This window comes from Hyperolius riggenbachi, chromosome 2 (genome assembly GCF_040937935.1).
Source record: "Hyperolius riggenbachi isolate aHypRig1 chromosome 2, aHypRig1.pri, whole genome shotgun sequence".
Taxonomy (NCBI): domain Eukaryota; kingdom Metazoa; phylum Chordata; class Amphibia; order Anura; family Hyperoliidae; genus Hyperolius; species Hyperolius riggenbachi.
The window spans coordinates 46,872,563-46,893,757 of record NC_090647.1 but is presented as its reverse complement, the minus strand read 5'-3'; the positions used below and the strand labels follow the sequence as shown (position 1 = coordinate 46,893,757).

General features: G+C 44.7%; 1 protein-coding gene across 2 annotated transcripts in view; it reads right to left on the bottom strand.

The window, feature by feature from the left end:
* Positions 1 to 21,195, bottom strand: part of NARS2 (asparaginyl-tRNA synthetase 2, mitochondrial) — an 85,080-nt gene that overhangs the window by 12,705 nt on the left and 51,180 nt on the right. For both annotated transcript variants that reach the window (XM_068264800.1, XM_068264799.1), the window contains exons 8-12: positions 20,189 to 20,321; positions 18,052 to 18,150; positions 13,312 to 13,349; positions 9,696 to 9,762; positions 9,295 to 9,432 (exon numbers count right to left, since the gene is read on the bottom strand). In XM_068264800.1, the coding sequence (XP_068120901.1) occupies positions 9,295 to 9,432; positions 9,696 to 9,762; positions 13,312 to 13,349; positions 18,052 to 18,150; positions 20,189 to 20,321 (475 nt within the window). The remainder of the gene's footprint in view (positions 1 to 9,294; positions 9,433 to 9,695; positions 9,763 to 13,311; positions 13,350 to 18,051; positions 18,151 to 20,188; positions 20,322 to 21,195) is intronic.

Below are 21,195 nucleotides of genomic sequence, written 5' to 3'. Positions count from 1 at the left end.
TTTATTATATGATTATAAAATAAAACATGCTACTGCGGATAAAATCCACACGTTTTATTTGCCCATTTGTCCCGGTTATTACAATATTTAAAGTATGTCCCTAGTACAATGTATGGCAAACATATTTTATTTGGAAATAAAGGTGTATTATTTCGTTTAGTCTATGGCCTCAATTCACCAGAGGAGAGTTAGTAACTGATAAAAGGTCGGTATTTTACCTCATGCGGTATTTTAACATTTTTTTTGCACTTTACTACTGTGAGAGGATAGAGAGAGGAGTGGTCGGTAGCAGGCGATAATGGTGCGATAATGGAGCGAAATAGATGCGAAAACCGAGCGAAAAATGGTCGGTAGTTATGCGGTGTTAATGATTTGCATGCAATACTTTGCCACTCTGGATGTTGGAAGTAAAGTATTGTGGGTAGGAGGAGGAGGTTATTATTAGCATGTGACCGCAGAGGGTTTCCCTCCCTGTTTTTTGACCCTCTCCTTCCATTACAAATCCCTCCCTCCGTTCTGCATATTAAGCATATTAAGCAATATTAAGCATTTACAGTATTAAGTGGATGGGTGAAACGGAGGAGGTATTTGGATACATTTTCGCACTCACTCCCGATGAAAAATCTAAATTCCTCCTTCGTTTCACTCATCCCCTTAATATTGTAAATGCTTAATATTGCTTAATATGCTTAATAGTGTGAATGGGCTGCTCTCTGGTGCCTGAAATATGTACAGTATAGGCTGTTACTGTGTGCTGCTAGTAAACTAGCTGCAGAGTGAGCTGCAGCAGCTGTGTGAAAAACCATATATCACCAGGTACATTCAGGTAATAGATCTAAAATAATGAATGGCCACACCCCCTTTTTCCCTGGTGAATTCTGATTTTGAGAAAAAATAAATAACTACCGACTATTTATCACACATTTATCGCACGAATTTCACACAAATTTTGACCTGTCGGTATTTCAGCCTATATTTCTGGAGAATTACTATTTTGAGTCATCACATGAGGTAAATTACCGACCATGTGATAAATAGTTCAGTAACCTCTGGTGAATTGATGCCTATATCACTAATTACAAGCCCTTATTTGCAAGAATAACAGTAATATACACTCACGAAATACATATTAAAAAAAAGTTGAGTCCCTAAGGTAACTAGTTATGTATTTTTTTTAAATGTCACTTTTTTATTACAAGTGTTTCATTTTGTTTTTTCTTTAGTAACTATAGCGGAGGGGGAGGTAAGGGGTTAATTAATGGGAGATTGTATTTGCTTTTATTTAATTTCATGTATTTAGGTGTAATTTTACTATTTGGCCACTAGATGCCACACACACACACACACACACACACACACTTTATACCTGGTACTGTGAACAGTACGCAGGGAATAGTGTCGGTTTCTACTTTCACTTTCTCAAAGACAACCGGTATCTCGTTGAGGCAGGTAATCATTGATCACAGACACTTTGATCAGTGAATGGGAACATGTATTCCCATTCACGGATAAGTCACTAATGGGCAGTGTCATAAACGCACGCAGTGGCGATCGTGGCGAGATACGTATATCTACGTCCCTGCAGCTAAGATGAAGTTTCCAGGGGCGTAGATATACTGTAGCAAAGCCAAAAAGGGGTTAAAGTTCACATACATTTTTTTTTTACAGATTGCATAGGTACTATGGCACCAGGTGAATTGGCTGAGGGGAGGATGCTGTCAGTTGGGCGGTGCAGAAGTGGCCTCCAATAATCTGGTGCAACAGGAAGTTTTCTATAAAGTGCAATTAGGAAAAAACATGAGGGAGAGGATTTTATATTTTAACGCCCCCATTGGACGGCCCTAGTAAATGGGGCGTGGCATGCCTGTGCTGCACACTGGCCAGTCCCATCAATGAAGGTCAGTGTGTGTGGATGAGGGTTACACCCGAGCATTTCTGTGACCTGCCTCCGCATTCCTTTCATTAGCTTTCATTTCTCTGCATTTAAGCAGTCCTAAAATAGACTGTGGAAAGTGCCTAAAGGGAAGTGTGTGCAGTCATTTCATCAGCGCTTTCATTCTGGTCACACTGGTGAAAGGCTGGCCTGAGAAAACAGGAGGAGGGGCGGGGTGGAGAGAACCTCAGGCCCAGCAGTCTATTGTCTTCAGCTTACGCAGCAGATAGTGGTGCCAAGTCACACGAGAAATTATGCCATCCAGTCCAATTTATGTTGTTCACTTTTCAACCATTTATGTACTTAAAGAGGAACTGTCGCGAAAATCTTAAAATTGAAAACACATACAAATAAGAAGTAAATTTCTTCCAGAGTAAAATGAGCCATAAATTACTTTTCTCCTATGTTGCTGGCATTTACAGTAAGTAGGAGAAATCTGACATTACCAACAGGTTTTGGGCTAGTCCATCTCTTCATGGGGGATTCTCAGCATGGCCTTTATTCTTTATAAAGACATTCCCTGAAAAAGGTTTACATAAAGATGCTGGCCAGCCTCCCTGCACACTATTTTGGCAGTTGGACGGAGCAACTGCCATTCACTAAGTGCTTTTAAAAATAAAGAAAACCATGAGAACCCCCTATGAGGAGATGGGCTAGTCCAAAATCTGTCACTTCTGTTAGATTTCTACTACTTACTGTAAGTGACAGCAGCATAGGGGAAAAGTAATTTATGGCTCATTTTTACTCTGGAAGAAATGTGCTTCTTATTTATATGCGTTTTACATTTTAAGATTTTTGCGACACTTCCTCTTTAAAGGGATACTTAAAGTTAACCAGAGCCGAAGGACCCTCATGTATTTTACCATATAGATCAGTGGGAACATTAGAAAAAACACCTACCATGCTTTCTGTTTCATTCTGCACTGCACAGCTTGTTTCTTATCAGACCTGATAAAATCCACGACTGAGCATTCAGTCTGGCTTTGCTATAATGACTCAGCTATAATGATTCCTGAGCAGAGCCAGCAGGGGGCAGGCTTGGACTTGAAAAGACATGAGAGAACACAGATTGAGCTATAAATATTCCTGAGCAAAGCCAGACTGAATGCTCATTAGGGGATTCTATCAGGGCTGATTAGAAGCAAGAAATGCAGAATGAAACAGAAAGCAAGGTAGGCGTTTTCTCTAATGTTCCCACTGATATATATGGTAAAATACATGAGGGTGCTTCGTCTCTGGTTCCCTTTAAGCCAACCCCCCCAAAAAAGCAGTTTTACTTACTTTAAATTATTTTATCTATTTTGGGCGGCCCCTAGTCATTGCCTCCTACATGTAGAGTAATGGCTTTCGTGAGATCTCGATGACATTTGAGATACAAATTGATCCTGACCCTTACGTGGCACTTTTTAGACAAACTCCCCCCCCCCCCCCCCAAACTACCCAAACACCAGAATATTTTGTCCTCTATGTTTCATGCAGCCACTAGATGTACAATCGCTAAACATCATAAGGGCCCCTCCCTCTGCATTGGGCACTACTGGATAGAACGTGGCAGATCTACCACACGGGACAAATATCTTTGGGCAGCCATACATCTAGCAATGATGGGCAGATTCGACCAAGAGACAAATCTCTCTCTAATCCAATCTAATCAGAGAGATCTGTCGGCTGCCAATTCACCGCAGGCCGATTCCCGATCGATTTCATGCTGAAATTGATCCGGAATCTGCCTTGTGACGCCGCATCTGCTGCTGTCCTTCTATAATTTCAAATGTGCCCCCCCAGTGCCCGATGCACTACTTGTCTGTGGCCGCTGCTGGCTTAAGGCTCCATCCGGAATACATGTACCCCACGTGGTTGCCGGCGTACATGTGGGCATGCGTGACGTCACACACACTCCCACAATACATACTTGGAGTTGTATATCTTAGAAAGGGTTTTAAGAGAACCCGAGGTGGGTTCTAAGAATCCGTCTTCGGTTCAAATCACGGCCAGGGCTCTATCTGCACAGAGTTTGTATGTTCTCCCCATATCTGCATGGGTTTCCTCCGGGCACTCCGGTTTCCTCCCACATCCCAAAACATACAGATAAGCTAATTGCTCCCCCCCCCCCCCCCGCCTCCTAAAATTGACCATAGACTACGATACATACACTGCACAATACATACATAGACATAGGACTATGGTGAGGATGACATTGTGAGCCCCTTTGAGGGACAGTTAAGCGACAAGACAATATACTCTGTACAGCGCTGCGGAAGATGTTGGCGCTATATAAATACTATATAATAATAATTGCAAGGTTCCAAACTTTCATGGTGGTCATGAAAAAAAAAAAGCCAGCTTCCCGACATCTTTGTGAGCATGAGCAGACTGCAGCCGCTGGTGCACATGGTGGCTCTACAGACTGTCTAACACGCCCCAGCTATACAGCCCCTTGCAAGGTCCTACACACGCACAATGCAGAAAACACGCACACACACTGCAGCTGCATGCACACGCACGCACACACACACGCAAGCACGCACACACACTGCAGCTGCAGGTATGCGCACACACACACAACACACACACACACACACACACACACAAGTTCTACAGCAGGCTTTCTCAACCAGGGTTCCTCGAGGACTCTGCAGGGGTTCCCTGGCATTTTCCCCCATTGTGGAGGAAGTATAATACAGCACATTATAATAGGGGCTACTTTAAAAAGAAGCACTAAATTGGGGGTCAGAATAATAATGAGCACAGTATAATGAGTGGCAGTTACATACATAGTTACATAGTTATTTTGATTGAAAAAAAGACATACGTCCATCGAGTTCAACCAGAGAACAAAGTACAACACCAGCCTGTTCCCTCACATATCCCTGTTGATCCAGAGGAAGGCGAAAAAACCCTTACAAGGCAAAAAAAATTCCTTCCCGACTCCAGATGGCAATCAGATAAAATCCCTGGATCAACATCATTAGGCATTACCTAGTAATTAATTCTATACCACACTATGCGCTGCCTCACAGTCCGCTAGAAATGAGGAAGTCCAGAGTCTCACAGTACTCAAAAACAGGTCCTCTTTAATCTTCAAATCATCAAACCTCATGCAAAGAAAGAAAAAAAACACAAAACATCTTTATCGCATAGGCTGCCAATTCAATCGAGAAGTCCTCCACCAGTTATGGCCCGTGCACAGTAACTACCAGTATCACCATCAGCCATGCACACCACCACCCGTGGTGACCGCTCTCACCTTGTGCTATGGCTGCCCAGACTCACAGACAGCTGTCACAGCATGTGATTTCAAAACGATCCTTTGACTCTTCTTATCCAATGCAATTATCAAGCAGATCTCCCAAAAAGAAAAAATGAAAACATCATTGCGCAGACTGTGTAACTGACATGGAGAAGGGACCACTCACCGGGATATGTCACTGTGTAAAGTTTATGGGGGCCACCATCAACACCGTGCCACCCCCACCTTCCGAGATTGTGCTCACCTGATATCTATGCTGCCCAGATCACAGACAGCTGCAACAGCGTGTATGCACGATCACTAAGTTCCCAGCAACCTCAATCAACTACCAAGCATATCATCAATTAAAAGTTCAGGACGTCTCCTTCTGCACTGCCGCTTCCTGCCCGTGGCGTGGCTGAAACGGGCAGGAAGCGGCAGTGCAGAAGGAGACGTCCTGAACTTTTAATTGATGATATGCTGGTAGTTGATTGAGGTTGCTGGGAACTTAGTGATCGTGCATACACGCTGTTGCAGCTGTCTGTGATCTGGGCAGCATAGATATCAGATGAGCACAATCTCGAAAGGTGGGGGTGGCACGGTGTTGATGGTGGCCCCCATAAACTTTACACGGTGACATATCCCGGCGAGTGGTCCCTTCTCCATGTCAGTTACACAGTCTGCGCAATGATGTTTTAATTTTTTCTTTTTGGGAGATCTGCTTGATAATTGCATTGGATAAGAAGAGTCAAAGGATCATTTTGAAATCACATGCTGTGACAGCTGTCTGTGAGTCTGGGCAGCCATAGCACAAGGTGAGAGCGGTCACCACGGGTGGTGGTGTGCATGGCTGATGGTGATACTGGTAGTTACTGTGCACGGGCCATAACTGGTGGAGGACTTCTGGATTGAATTTGCAGCCTATGCGATAAAGATGTTTTGTGTTTTTTTTTTTCTGTCTTTGCATGAGGCTTGATGATTTGAAGATTGAAGAGGACCTGTTTTTGAGTACTGTGAGACTCTGGACTTCCTCATTTCTAGCGGACTGTGAGGCAGCGCATAGTGTGGTATAGAATTAACGTATAATACATGTTGGTGCAACACTGGTGACTATTGCAGCATACCCACAGTATATTTAGGCTTAGCATAGTGAGTGGAGCTCGCTGGGTTTTTGTTTATTTATTACCTAGTAATTGTAGCCATGGATGTCTTTCAACGCAATGAAAGCATCTAAGCCCCCTTTAAATGCAGGTATAGAGTTTGCCATAACGACTTCCTGGGGCAATGCATTCCACATCTTAATCACGCTTACTGTAAAGAACCCTTTCCTAAATAAATGGCTAAAACGTTTTTCCTCCATGCGCAGATCATGTCCCTAGTCCTTTGAGAAGGACTAGGGACAAAAAGCTCATCCGCCAAGCTATTAAATTGCCCTCTGATGTATTTATACATGTTAATTACATCCCCTCTAAGGCGTCTTTTCTCTAGACTAAATGAACCCAGTTTATCTAACCTTTCTTGGAAAGTGAGACCGTCCATCCCACGTATCAATTTTGTAGCTCGTCTCTGCACCTGCTCTAAAACTGCAATATCTTTCCTGTAATGTGGTGCCCAGAACTGAATTCCATATTTCACATGTGGCCTTACTAGAGAGTTAAACAGGGGCAATAGGAGTTAGTGAAATTAACAGCCTCACCTACTTTTAAAGATCATGCCTCCGGAAAAATAAATGCTGGGGTTCCTCGAGACTCAAAAGTTATTTGCAGGGTTCCACCAGGATAAAAAGGTTGAGAAAGGCTGTTCTACACACTAACACGCCCCAGCTACACACACACACTGCAGAGAACACTCACATGGTAATAATTATATGCTTATGAAGCCACGATACATGTGATCTATGTCCTCAACCAAGGCAAGACCAAAATAACAAAGAATATAAACCCCATTGCTATTAATAGACACCAACACATCTTTTCTGAGGCTCTCTAAATAGGTGGCAGAGTAATTAAGTCCTTACATTAGGATGAGGAGCAAGTTCTAGATTTAAAGTGAAATTTCACTCACTGTAGAACCTGGACTGGTTTATAGACTTATCGCTAGCTAGGTGGATCTCAGCCGAGATGTAAGGACTGTAAAATGGTTAACCCTTTAGCAGCCAATTTATTTACAGGCTTGCAAGTGCTCCAGGCCAATCTATTTTAGCACTTTTTAATTTCTTCTTTGTTACATTTCCTTGCTTCTAATTAGTACTGCTGTAATGTGTATTTATGGCCACTTGTCACCAGGAGGCAGTGTGAGACAATAACAGAGGACTTCTGATTTCAGTTTCAATACTTTCTGCTAGCAGAGAGAGAGATCCAAACATTCCAAGAATTTAAATCACAACAAGTTCTGCCAACTGAAGTCAAAAGCAGTGTACGTCTCTAACGTTGTTAAAGTGAATGTTAAGCCTGAAAAAAATAAATAAAACAGATACACACCTATGGAGAGGGAAGGCTCTGCTGGTCCCCGTGTTTTAGCGATGTCACCGGGTTAGCAGTATCGAACCGATCGGTGGAATACTGCTCCTCTGCTACAGTGACAGGCTTCAGAAGTCTTCAGGAGTCTGAGTGCACCCAAATACAGGTGGCTCCATACTGCGCACGCACAAGTGTCCATTCTCACGCATGCTCAGTATAGAGCAGCATTTGGGCTCCCGAAGACTCTCGAGGCAAGGGATTCAAACCAGGGTGACATCACTGGAACGAGGGGACCGTGAGAGAAGCGGGAAGGAGCCAGAGCTTTCCCTCATTATAGGAGAGTATCTGTTTTATTTTTTTCAGGCTTAAAGAGGAACTTCAGCCTAAACAAACATATTGGGTATCATTCATAAAGCATTTCCGCATACGGAAATGCTTAAAACAGCTGACTTTACCGAACACTCTGCAAAGTCAGCATTCACAAAGGCTCTTTCCGCATGAAAAAATGACACTACCGAGCAGAGTGATAAATCACCGCCTTATGCGGTGATTATCGGAACAAATGTAGCAAAATGTTAATTCATAAAGATCACGGTCGGGAAGTCCCGCTTCCTCTGATGTAGCGATAACAATGTAAGTGAATGGAAACACACAGACCTCCCAGGCAGCTGCAGTAGAGCGGAACACGGAGAAATGTATCAACTCGGCAGCTTCCGTGTCTCCGCAAGCCTACCGCCTGCCTACCGCTAGTTTACTTCGGGGAATCTCCGCACTGCTTCCGCACATGGATACATCTTTATGAATGCCCACCCAGAAGTCTAAAATACCGGCAGTGGTGTTTTCCCGCATTGATTCCCCTTACCGACAGCTCCTTTATGAATGATAGCCATTGTCATTAAGTTACATTAGTTATGTTAAAGTAGATAGGTAATATAATATCTTAACCATCCTGTTTTAAATGAACAGGCACATGTTTGTGATTTCATGGGGGCAGCCATCTATTTGGTTGAAAGGAGTGACAGGGAGCATGAGACACAGTTCCAACTGTCCTGTGTCCTGATCACCCCTCCCAGCTGTGCGCGCTAGGCCACGAGAACAACAACATCAGAAATCCCATCATGCTTTGCACAGCATCAGGGGAATAATGCCCGGGCAGATTTCTTTGATGGGCGGAGCTTAGCTTCTGTGCAGCTATGAGGCTTGGGTGAGAAAAACAAAGTTCTGATGCTGTGAAACTGTTAAAAAAAAAAAAAACACCAAGCCTTTTCAGTGCTGCTGAGTAGATTTTTAGTCTGGAGGTTCACTTTAAAATGAGCAGTGTATTAGTTGCTCCATGTCTAGTTAGCCATGTATATAAAGCAAATAGGTTCTGCAGTAGAGGCATACAGACTTCATAGGATTATCTTGGTTAGATTGTGTTATCAATTTCAGATTGGGTACCATACGCTTTCCCATGTGGGCACAGCCCAGTCAGTGGGACTACTGAGGGGAATATGTGTCTTCCAAGATGGCTTTACCTGGCTGATTGGTACTCTATTCCCCTGCAGCAGAATGCCCTCACTTACATCCCACACCTCAGAAGTGAACCTGGGCAGAGGATGGTTTAGTAATGGTGGCAATAGGATCATGCTTTGTACAACCACCCTCCAGTGCCTGCATCCAGCTTTACTCACTGTGTGCTGAGGTCCGTCCTCGTTGTCACGCATGTAGAAAGGTTTGAGGTCATACGGATAGTTGATGACAAATATTGGGACATCTCCACAGTGCCTGACCAGATACTTCTCATGCTCCGTCTGCAGGTCACACCCCCACTGCAAGGGACACAGACAGTGAGAAACCTTTATTGTCCATACACTTACTCTACTTCCTTTTGTCCCAAAGTAATGTCATCTGTGTAAGAATCACAAGTCCTACAGCTCAGAGTACAGCAGAGCTGGGAACTACTTTTACAATGGATGTGTTATATCAAATTCAGAATATTTTTATGCTCAGTGCACACTATAGCTAATGTGCTGTACCTGCATACTTAGATCAGTTTTAAGAAGCACTGGACCCCATCCACAGTGCTACCCACCTCTGTGCTGTACTGGAATGTGTCTGGAGCTCTCTTCAGAATTTCAATAGCTTCTGTATAAGACATTCTGTAAGAGGAAAGCACAACATGTAAGTAATACAATTTGCACAAGAGAGAAATTAAATGGCTGTCCAACTGTACTACCCAGCTCTGACTGTAGGTACTATCCATCTCCAACTGTACTACCCATCTCCAGATGTAGCTACTACACACTATAAGGGATAACTATCGTGAAAAATTGTAACATTTAAAATGAATGTGTATGCATAGGCATAACATTTGTTCCAGAGTAAATTGCACTATTAATTATTTTCCAGTGTCGATTTCACAATAGATTGCAAATATTAGACAGATCTGACAGGTTTTGGACTAGTCCACCTACTCATAGGGGATTTAGATACTGGCCCCTCCCATTACCCTGATAATATCAGTTGTTGCAGAAGGGAATGTATTTGACAACACTGCAACTCCACAACCTAAAGAACTACAATGCAACACATATATAGAGGACACATAGGAAAGGTTTTAATTTTCTTAGTAGTCTGGAACAAGAAATCACAGTAGATTGTCACTTATCCAGAACAGGCAGGGATTGCCTGACGCCGGGTATGTGTGCTTGACTTCTTAAGCAACCGGCGTTAAATAGAACACTAAACGACGACCCCTCTGCGTCTCGCTCTGCTCCTGCAAAGATCCCGGCAATGTTAATTACTATTCCCCCTCCAGGTCACAGTGGATGGTGGGGAAATACGTAATTCGGCTTCCAGCTATTGCTGGCGGACGAAATTACGCTGTTTTACAGTTCTTTGCGCTTCGTCTTTTGACATCGCTCAAATGACTGTCTGAGCACCACTTTAGCCGTAATTCCTATTACAGCCTATGGAGATGCCGGCTGCGCTGAAATCTCCGGCGCTGCTTTTAATTGCTCCGACCCCGCCCCCCCTTGACTGAATTTGAATGCTCTGGGCGCCGGTCGTCTTCTCTCCTGTAGCTCCTGAAGCTTTGCGGCATCCTCTGTGCACGGCTCCGATGGTGACACGCTGGGATGCCGCAAAGCCTCTGGGAGCTACAGGAGAGAAGACCAGCGCCCAGAGCATTTGTGACTCGCTACTGCTGCACAATACTCTTGACTGCGGTAGGAACACTCTCATTCTCCCCCGCTAGGCATACCGGTTAGCAGGGTCGGATTTACATCACAGGAGCCTATAGGCACAGATGTTCTGGCACCCTAGACCTCAACCTCCATGAACCTACAAACACCCGCCGAACCGCACCCCAAGTATGCTGGCTGACCCAGCTGTCAACTCTTTCCTACTTCCCCTGCCCGGCGTAGGCAACCACAGGTGCCCTTTAGTATGAGGTGGCCAGAGTAACCTATCATTTATCCCCCGCTCAGGCCTAGGGAAGGAGGAAGTGAGGCGCTCAGGGACAGGAGTGAGCTGCCTCTCTAACATCAGGTGCAAGAAGGCATGCGCCTACAGTGCCTTATGGAAAATCCGGCCAATTCCAGTTAACTGGGAATCTACTGTAAAATTTCCCTTTAAACTCAGTACATGTGACATTGCCCTAAATGGCAAGAAGACTTGCCCCTGGGTGAGGGAGAAAAAAAGTGAAAAATGTAAACACACCCGAAAAAAAGAGACACAGGAAGTGAGTGATATCAGATCAGACAGGGATATATTCTGTGGGGAAGGGGGGGGGGGAATTATTTGTCAACAAAACGAGATCCTTTTCTGTTTTTAGCATATTAATTTCCCTATAACAAGCCCCAATTTGCTCAGCCACAATTACCCTACTTAGGGAAGTCTTAACTGTTCCTGATTGCAGGTTTAATTGTGGCTCAATTACACTCATGAACCAAACAGCCTGCTATTTCAAACAGCTCCTTGACGGAGATAATGCTACTGTGTAATGGATAGGAATAGCCACAGGACATCGGCCCAGCCAATTATTCCCGCTACTCAACTTGTGCTGCAGAGCGGACACAGGAGGCCTTCAGGTAAGCTGGGACTTCTAGTTCACCAGACAGGACAGCAGGACTGAGAGGGGTATGGAGGCTGACCTATTTATTACCCTTTTAGCAATACCAATTGCCTGGTTGTCCTGCTGCTCCTCTGTCTCTTATGCTATGAGCCATGGACCCTCAACAGGCATGCAGATCAGGTGTTCTGACTGAAGTCAGATTATTAGTTGCATGATTGTTTCTGGTGTGCGATTCAGACACTACTGCAGCCAAAGAGATGAGCAGGACAGCCAGGCAACTGGTATTGTTTAATAAGAAAAAAATCCGAAAGCTTCCATATCTCTCTCAGTTCAGATGTTGCTTAAAGGGATCCTGAGCAGTGGCGTGAATTAAAAATCTGGACTTAAAACCATAGAGAACGCTGCGCTTGGGTGGAAGGAGTTAATGTTAGGCTGCAAAGAGAAAACGGGCTAGTGTTCAATAGCTCGTCAAACAGTGAAAAACAAGGGATAATTTGATACTCCTGCGCCTGAATAAATTTCATAGTTTATATGAAATTTATTCAGGCGCAGGAGTATCAAAAATCTGGACTTACCGTACCTAGGGCTTCCTGAAGTTGTGCATGCGCACCCCCGGCATGCCGTTCACCGTAAGCTCCCTAAGCATGCGTGGTTCTCTAAAGACTGAAAAGCATGTGCGCAAGACGCTTACGGCGCCCGGTGTGATGACCCGCCAGGGGAGCGCATGCACAACGTCATCTGAAGTCGCCAGATTACCGGAGCTTCAAGCGTGACCATGGAATGGAGAAAGAGGGTGCTGTGGGACCTCGGGGGTTACAGAGGGGCTGGAGGAAGCCCCAGGTAAGTCCAGATTTTAAATTTATGCCACTTCTCAGGGTGCCTTTAAAGGACGACTGAAGCAAAAGGGATATGGAGGCTGCCATATTTATGTACTTTTGAAAGCGGTCCTGGGACTCAGTACTTCCTCTATGTTCTTAAATATACGCAAAAGCATAATAACCTTTAAAAAAGAACATTTCTTTGTTACAGTTGATACAAATCCTGCAATGAATCTGCAGTGTGTCTACTTCCTGTATTCATGGAAGTAGACATATTGTTAACATCCTGGTGTTTACAAAGTAGCAGCTCTGCTGTGGCAGGTGTTAACACAGCTGAGGAGATGAAATTAAAACTTGTGATTCATCACGGATGAGGCTAAATTCTCAAAATACATACAGGGTGCATTGCTCTGTTTTCCTTCTAACCTGTGCAAGAGTACGGTTCTTCTTTAAACAATGACAGTAGCCTGGCTGTCCTGCTGATCCTCTGCCTTGAATACCTTTAGCCATAGACCCTGAACAAGCATGCAGCAGATCAGGTGTTTCTGACAAAGAGCTGGCAAAATTAGCTGCGTGCTTATTACTGGTGTGATTCAGACACTACTGCAGCCAAATAGATCAGCAGGGCTACCAGGAGACGGGTATTGTTTAAAATTAAATAAAAATGGGAGCCTCCATCTACTTCTCAGTTCAGTTTTCCTTTAATACAGTAATCCCATTACTGCAAGGGAACCGTTTCATCTGGCATATGCTTCCTATGCAATACCAACACAAAGCAAGAAGGAAATGCAGTGGAAACAGGAACAATGACTTACACTATAAACTTGTCCTTCAGTAGCTTCTCGCTTCTCTCCTGGAAAGATTGGGGAAGCAGGAGATAAATTAATGGGAACTAACAAATGATCCGCCATGTGATTACAATGGGTCTGGTTCACTGAAAGCCATGTTCACTTTTAGTGAAGTCAGTCTTAGTTTCCTTAAAGCGGTATTAAACTTCTGACAAAATATTCAATAAAAATGGGTTTTCCTACTTTTTATATCCCATACAGTCATCATATTTGCTTTTGTGCATAAGTATTATTATTAACCACTTCAGCCTACAGCGTCGAAAATCTTAAGCATCCGAGCAATGTTCACCTCCCATTCATTCGCCAATAACTTTATCGCTACTTATCACTATTAATTGATCTATATCTTGTTTTTTCCGCCACTAATTAGGCTTTCTTTGGGTAGTACATTTTGCTAAGAGCCACTTTACTGTAAATGCATTTTAACAGGAAGATTAAGATAGAAATGGAAAAAAATCATTATTCCTCAGATTTTGGCCATTATAGTTTAAAATTAATACATGCTACAGTAATTAAAATCCATGCATTTTATATGCCCATTTGTCCCGCTTATTACACCGTTTAAATTACGTCCCTATCACAATTTATGGCGCCGATATTTTATTTAGAAATAAAGGTGCATTTTTTCAATTTGCGTCCATCACTATTTATAAGCTTATAATTTAAAAAAATTTAATAAGATACTCTCTTGACATGTATATTTAAAAAGTTCAGACCCTTAGGTAACTATTTATGTAGTTTTTTTTTTTTAATTGTAATTTTTTTTATTTTTTTTTAAATACAAAAATGTATTTGGGTAATTTTAGTTTGGTAGGTAAATAGCTAATTTTAGATGTAATATAATGTATTTTTTTATTTAATTTAGGTATGTGGGTGCAGTTTACTATTTGGCCACAAGATGGCCACATTCAAAAAATTCCTAGATGCGAACGATCTCGCATCTAGGAACTATAAGAAGAAGGTGATGTTTCCTGGGGGCAGAAATACCGCGCTCTCTGATGAGAAAGCGTCGGCATTTCTGCCGGAGACTTAGATCGGTGAATGGGAATTATATTCCCATTCACTGATCGGGGGGGCAGCGGGAGGCAGCGGGAGCACGCGCGGGCGCGCGCCCGATCGCGCGCACCACACGGCTGCAGCAGCAGTGCCCATCTGGACGGATATATCCGTCCAGATAGGGCGAAGTGGTTAATTTAGAAATTACCCAAGGTACAGTTTTATTTGCTCTGAAAGCTGCCATTGCATTTTATTCATAACTGGTATATTTATATTGTAATGTACCCAGTAATGATTTCTGAGCAGTGTATCTGTGCAGAAAGTTCTTCTAATGTGTCCAGAACTGTCAGGGAATGTTAACATTCCTCTCTGCTACAATTAAGTAAACACAACATAATGTTATCACCAGTTTGGATGCGGATCTCCCATAGCTCACCTTAAAGCGCCCCCCCCCCCCCCCCGATCCTCTTCCAACTGGCAGGGTTGGGACTTATTGCACAGGCATCGGCCAGGCTGCTTGCATGCTACAGCGCGCGCCTGTGGCCGGGAGCGTCCTGCATATGACGTTATGAGCATGACGCAGTGACATCATACGCATGCTCTCTCGGCCAGCGCCTGCGCAGTAAGTCCTGACCCTGCCAACCGGAAGAGGATCCTGGGGGACTTTAAGGTGAGCTACGGGGGATAGAGAGGAGAACAGGGGGGAGCGGTGGACATAAGGACAGTTAGCAGTATATGCCTGCTTCCCCAGTTTCTCCAAACTTTTTGAGCTCTGGTATCCTTTAAAGGATGCCTGACCCGAAGCAAAGCTGCCGAAGATAAGCACAGAGGTATATTCATGTCGGGTCCTCATACCTCTGTGTGTTGTCCATCCGTCTCCTCATTCTCTCTGGTCTCCTTTGCCACTTCAGCCTTCAGTCGTTTTTTCACCTTATGCATCCAAGCAATTTTCACCTCCCATTCATTCGCAAATAACATTATCACTACTTATCACAATGAATTGATCTATATCTTGTTTTTTCCGCCACCAATTAGGCTTTCTTTGGGTGGTACTTTTTGCTAAGAATTATATTTTTCTAAATGCATTTTAAATGGGAATATACGGGGGCGTTGCTAGGATTCTAAGAGATCCAGGGCACTTCAAAGAGACTCTGTAACTTCAAAAAGATCCCCTGGGGGGTACTCACCTCGGGTGGGGGAAGCCTCCGGATCCTAATGAGGCTTCCCACGCCGTCGTCTATCCCACGGGGGTCTCGCTGCAGCCCTCCGAACAGCCGGCGACAGGCCCGACTGTAATTTCAATATTTACCTTTGCTGGCTCTAGCGGGGGCGCTGTGGCTGCTTTCGGCTCGGAAATAGACGGAAATACCCGATCTCCGTCGGGTCCGCTCTACTGCGCAGGCGCCGGAGACTTGCGCCTGCGCAGTACAGCGGTCCCGACGGCGATCGGGTATTTCCGCCTACTTCGGAGCCGACAGCCGTCAGAGCGCCTGCGCAGGAGCCAGGAAGGTAAATATTACGTCACGGCTGTACGGAGGGTTGCAGCGAGAGCCCCGAGGGACGGAGGACGGCGTGGGAAGCCTCATTAGGATCCGGAGGCTTCCCCCACCCGAGGTGAGTACCCCCCAGGGGACGTTTTGCTGTTACAGTTCCTCTCTAAGGCACCCCAGCCAGAAAATGGGTGTGGCTACGCACCAGAATATGGGTGTAGACAAAATTTACCTAAACTTAACAGGGGTCTAAATAAGTAGGCTGCCCAGCAAAATGTTGGCTGAAGCCCCTCCCCCCCCTCCATTAATTAAAAAGAAAAGCATCATATCACATAAATAGGCAGTGTTACTTAAAGGAATTATGAGGCAAAAATAGCCCAAATGGGCTTTACACACTTGGGGCTTTCTCCAGCCCCTTGCAGCGGACTTTCCTGCGCCGACCGCTACGCTCCCCACCGCTGTCCTGGTCTCCGGTGTCCGTATTCAGGCCCCAGGTGAGTAAAGCCCATTTGGGCTATTTTTTTTCCTGATAACTCCTTTAAACATAACTAGGCAGAGTTACCTGGCTTCTGTGCTGGCTGGTCTGGCTTTCTGCTGAGTGGGCTGGTCTGCTGACAGGTTATCTGGCAGTTCCCCCATAGCATTCCCTGACCTTCTAGTGGACCCCTCCCATGCTTCTATGGGCCTCCCATTGAGGCACCACAACTCCCAGCATGCCCCTATAAAAGAACCACAGCTCCCTCTTCCTGGATCCTTACGCTGCTCGTCATCACGGCGGCCAGCGTGACAGGTCTGCGCATGCACGGTTTTCCGCGCATGCGCAGACCTGTCACGCCGGCCACCGTGATGACGAGCAGCGTAAGGATCCAGGAAGAGCCGGCTCAGGTGTCGCCAGTAATGGGGGCCGGCAGAGGCACACGAAGAGGAGCCAGGAGGACGCCGGGGGACCTCGTGGCCTGCGGTTGGCTGAAGGAAGCCCCAGGTAAGTGACATTTTTTAATTCGGGCACTACTCAGGGTCCCTTTAAAGGAAACCAGAGATTAATGCTTTGGCACAAAATAAACATAGCCCCCAATAGATTTTACAAAATAAATACTATGCCTGGTATTTTCACAGCTCTGGTGTGCTGTTTGTGTTTTTTTTCTACAATAACTCCATACAAAACACAGTTCAACAGAAAAACATATTATTTAGTGGGCTTTGAGCAAAATGAAATCACCATTTCTAAAAACCTCTAATGACTAACAAATATAGATTAAAAAAACAACACGTTTTTCAATATACCCTTACATTAGCAGCTCCTCCCATCTCATCACAGCTCTCTGTGATGCTGCAAGTATACAGAAAGGGGAAAGCGGAGCCAGAAGGGGGCAGGCTTGGGCTTGAAAAGACATCAGAGAAGACTGACTATAATGATTCCTGAGCGAAGCCAGACTGAGTGCTCAGTTGGGGATTTTATCGGGGCTGATTAGAAGCAGGCTGAGCAGTGCAGAATGAAACAGAGAGCAGGGTAGGTGTTTTCTCTAATGTTCCCACTGATATATATGGTAAAATACATGAGGGTGCTTCGTCTCTGGTTCACTTTAAACCTGGTACACACTTTCAATTATAATTGGCCAATCACAGACCAATTTTAGCACCTCCCTGTAGTATGAGGGCCAATAGATTTTGAATGCTATGAGCAGATTGTGTAGATATGCTCTCATGCTGCATGGAGGAGGCAAAATTGGTCAGTAATTTGCCAATTAAAGTTAAAGGTGTGTACCAGGTTTTAGTTGTACCATGAAATCCATAAGAAAAAAACCATGCGCGCCAATCCTGGTTTCCGAAAGTTCCACCAATCTTTGCAGCCTTTATGATCCTAATGCACAGCTCAGCTCCAATACCCTGGGGTGTATGCAACATTAACTTTCTTGAGTTTCTCCCATGACTGGCTATAGGGATGCGGGTTCCTGCTGCAGGAAACTGCAGCATGGCATCCACAATCACACTGCATTGCAATTCGGATTGCAATCCATTGCAGGATAAGGCAGAAACCCACACAGACACGGGGAGAACATTCAAACTCCATACAGATAGTGCCCTGGCTGCGAATTGAACCGGGGCTGCAAGGCGGAAGCACTAACCACTACGCCACTGCACTGCTCATCATACACACGTCAGATTCCAAGCTCTGCTGCTGTGATATCAAACTTACTTCCTGCTGTGACATCACACTTACTTCCTGTCCTGGAGAGACGTACTTGAAGAAGAGGCTCAAGTCTTCAGCACACTTGTTCAGCAATGACGATGTGGCACTTTTGAAAAGGTTCTCCATTACCTAAGAAGGAAGCACAAGAAAGGCCCATTTATTATACACCTTAAAGTAACACAGTGCCAAATCCATGAATAATGATACGCTCCTTAATCGGATATGGAGCCAGTGCAGGGATTTAGAGAGGGGAGATATGTATGCAGAGCGGTGAGAAGAATGGATGAGTCTAGCAGCCGTGTTCATAACTGATTGAAGGGGAGGCAATGCGGTTCAAGTGGAGGCCAGACAGAAGGGAGTTGCAGTAATCAAGCTGGGAGATGATGAGGGCATGGATGAGCAGCTAGGTAGTGTCCTGGGTCAGGAAGGGGCTCTGGTGACGTTTTGGCTGTGTTGTGGATGAAGGAAAGGGCTGAGTCCAGGGATGAATTTTCCAATGTAAGAAGTGTATATTGAGAACAGAAGCAACGCCGACTGAGGGCAGAGTAGGGGTTGAGGAGGAGCTGTTGAAGGAGGTCATGAAGAAGCAAAAACTGTATGACATGGATTAAAACTTACACTCGGGCCCGAACCACATGAACCCGATTTGCTGATAAGGCGTTTATTAATGGATACAGGGCATCATCATCGCTCACACATCCACCACTCCCAACCGGTTTCACTAATCAATGGCTTCCTCAGGGGCTCTGTGGTGGTGGGTGCAAAGACGGTGCACTAAGACCGGGATGCGCGAGTGCTACTACGTCACTTCCGGCTTTTCAGAGTCTGCCTCACTTCTGTCCTCACTTCACCTGGACCTCCATCTTAATTATTGGTAGGAACAACAGGCAAAAATAGGGGAAAGGAGGGCAGCATAAAAAACACCAAACATTAAAAAAAAGCTACTGAGCCCAACTTTTTATTTAAAGAGAGAACTTGAGAAGTAGGATATAAAAAAAACTGCTATAATTATTTTTGGGACTTTCATTCTTAAAATTGTCCACAAGATGGCATTTTAAATATTTTGTGGATGTACTGTTCATAAGTTGTTTCCTTCTATTCTCTTTTTAAATAACTTGAGTAACAGCAGTCTCTGGCCCCTTAAGGACCAGAGACTGCTGGTACAAAAAAAGTGGTTCACCAACGTCTCGCCACACGGCCCCGCCGCTCTTTCCGTGACTGGCTCACAGTGACCACAAGGCACAGGGTGAGGAGTCAATGAAATAGGCTTCTGACTGGCTCACGGAGCTCTGCTGTCACCGCGGTAGCCGTGGGTCCATACGGCGCTTATTGAAATCTACGCCCTGGCAGGGATAAGAGCTCCCAAACAGGTCGCCGATTTCAATCAGCGTGGTCCGGAAGCAGTTGAATAAAAGGTTTGGCTTAATAGCCTTTTTTAATATTTGACAATTTTTATTCTGCCCTCCTTTCCCCTATACTCACCTGTTGTGGCTACAAATAAGTAAGATGGAGGTCCGGGTGAGGGCGGAAGTGAGGCAGACTCTGGAAGACTGGGAGTGACGTAGCAGCACTCACGCATCCCAGTCTTACCGGAAATGAATGGGCGTACTAAAGGCTCATTAGGTAGGCTATTTATAGCACTGTCTTCAAACCTGCTGCCATGCAGGCCCTGAGGAAGCTATTGAAACTGGTCGAGCGTGGCAGACACGTGTGCTGTGGCAGTGCCCTGCATACATTGATAAATGCCTTATCTGCATATCGGGGACCTTTGATACAGGCTCGGAAGGAAGGTTTAACCCATGTCATATGGTTTTAATCTGTAATAAATCCTTATAGTTTACACTTAGAGGAGACTCTTGTTTTATCATTTGTTGAAGTGATGGATTTCCTGAATTTTATGACTACTTTGATGCGAAGGTCGATGTTGTGAATAGGGACGTAGGAGCTGCTAAGCGTATTCGCTAATTTTGGTGTGATGGTGGAACTTGGAAAACAACAACCTGCGCTGAAGTCAAATTAGATATTGTTTGAAAAGTTTGTGTGTGAAAACTGAACTTTAGCTGTGGAATTATTTTTCATTTATTTTTTGTTGTTACGTAGATTTTTTTTTGTGTGTAATTTATGTCTATATAGAAGGTGCACTTGACTACAGCCGCCTGTAGGGTACCTGCATGATGTCCTCCAGACTCTCAGTAAAAGACATCTCGGTCTCCACCATGTAGAATTCCGCCAGATGTCGCCGACTTTGTGAATTCTCCGCTCTGAAGGTGGGGCCGAAGGTGAACACTCGCGTGAAGGCTCTGAACGGGCAAAGAAACACACAGTAAAGTAGGATTCTCAGCCACAAAATCAAAATCCATTTACCCACTGCTCTGTGTTCATTATGTAGTCTACATGCAGTCTGCATTGCAAGCATAAATGTTTCTCTGTAATGAATCTTATCTCAGTCAGCCTAGCTCTATTCTGGTACATTGCCGAGGAGAGGGAAGCTGGTTATCTCCCCTCCCATATTCCTGCTCCTCACTGATTGGCTGAGGGCAGTTTAGTGTGACACGAGGCTGAGAAGGGATATACACCTCATTCCTCTGCAGAAGCTGCTGAAATACGATCTATGCGGTTCTCACACATGTTTACAAAGCAAGCTAGATATGACAGTGCAGTTTCTAGCAGAAAAAAAAACAAGAGTAAGGCAGGAAATGACATTGGGATTGGCTTCAGTCAGAGGCAGTAAAGATGGAAAATGTCTGGAACAGTTTTTTCTTTATTTACTATATAAAATTCACCAAAATCAAAACGTGGACAATATAATACACATATTTTGTAAGTAGAACCAGTATTTATCTACTTAATGGAAGTGTTCCATGATTTAAAAAAAAAATGAAATCTACTTACCTGGGGGTTCCTCCAGCCCCTGGCAGCCGATATGTCCCTTGCCGCAGCTCCGGTGTCCCGGGATCCCCTCGGTTGGCGATGCTGACCTCGCCTGCGCAGAACGCTTGATACCACGTGAACGCGGTCACCAGCAGCACTCGGACAGGCGCAGTACGTCGGCATCTCCAACGGAGGGGATCCTGGGACACCAGAGCAGCGGCAAGGGACATATCTGCTGCCAGGGGCTGGAGGAAGCCCCAGGTAAGTAGATTTTTTATTTTTTTTTTAATCCTCGGACATTCC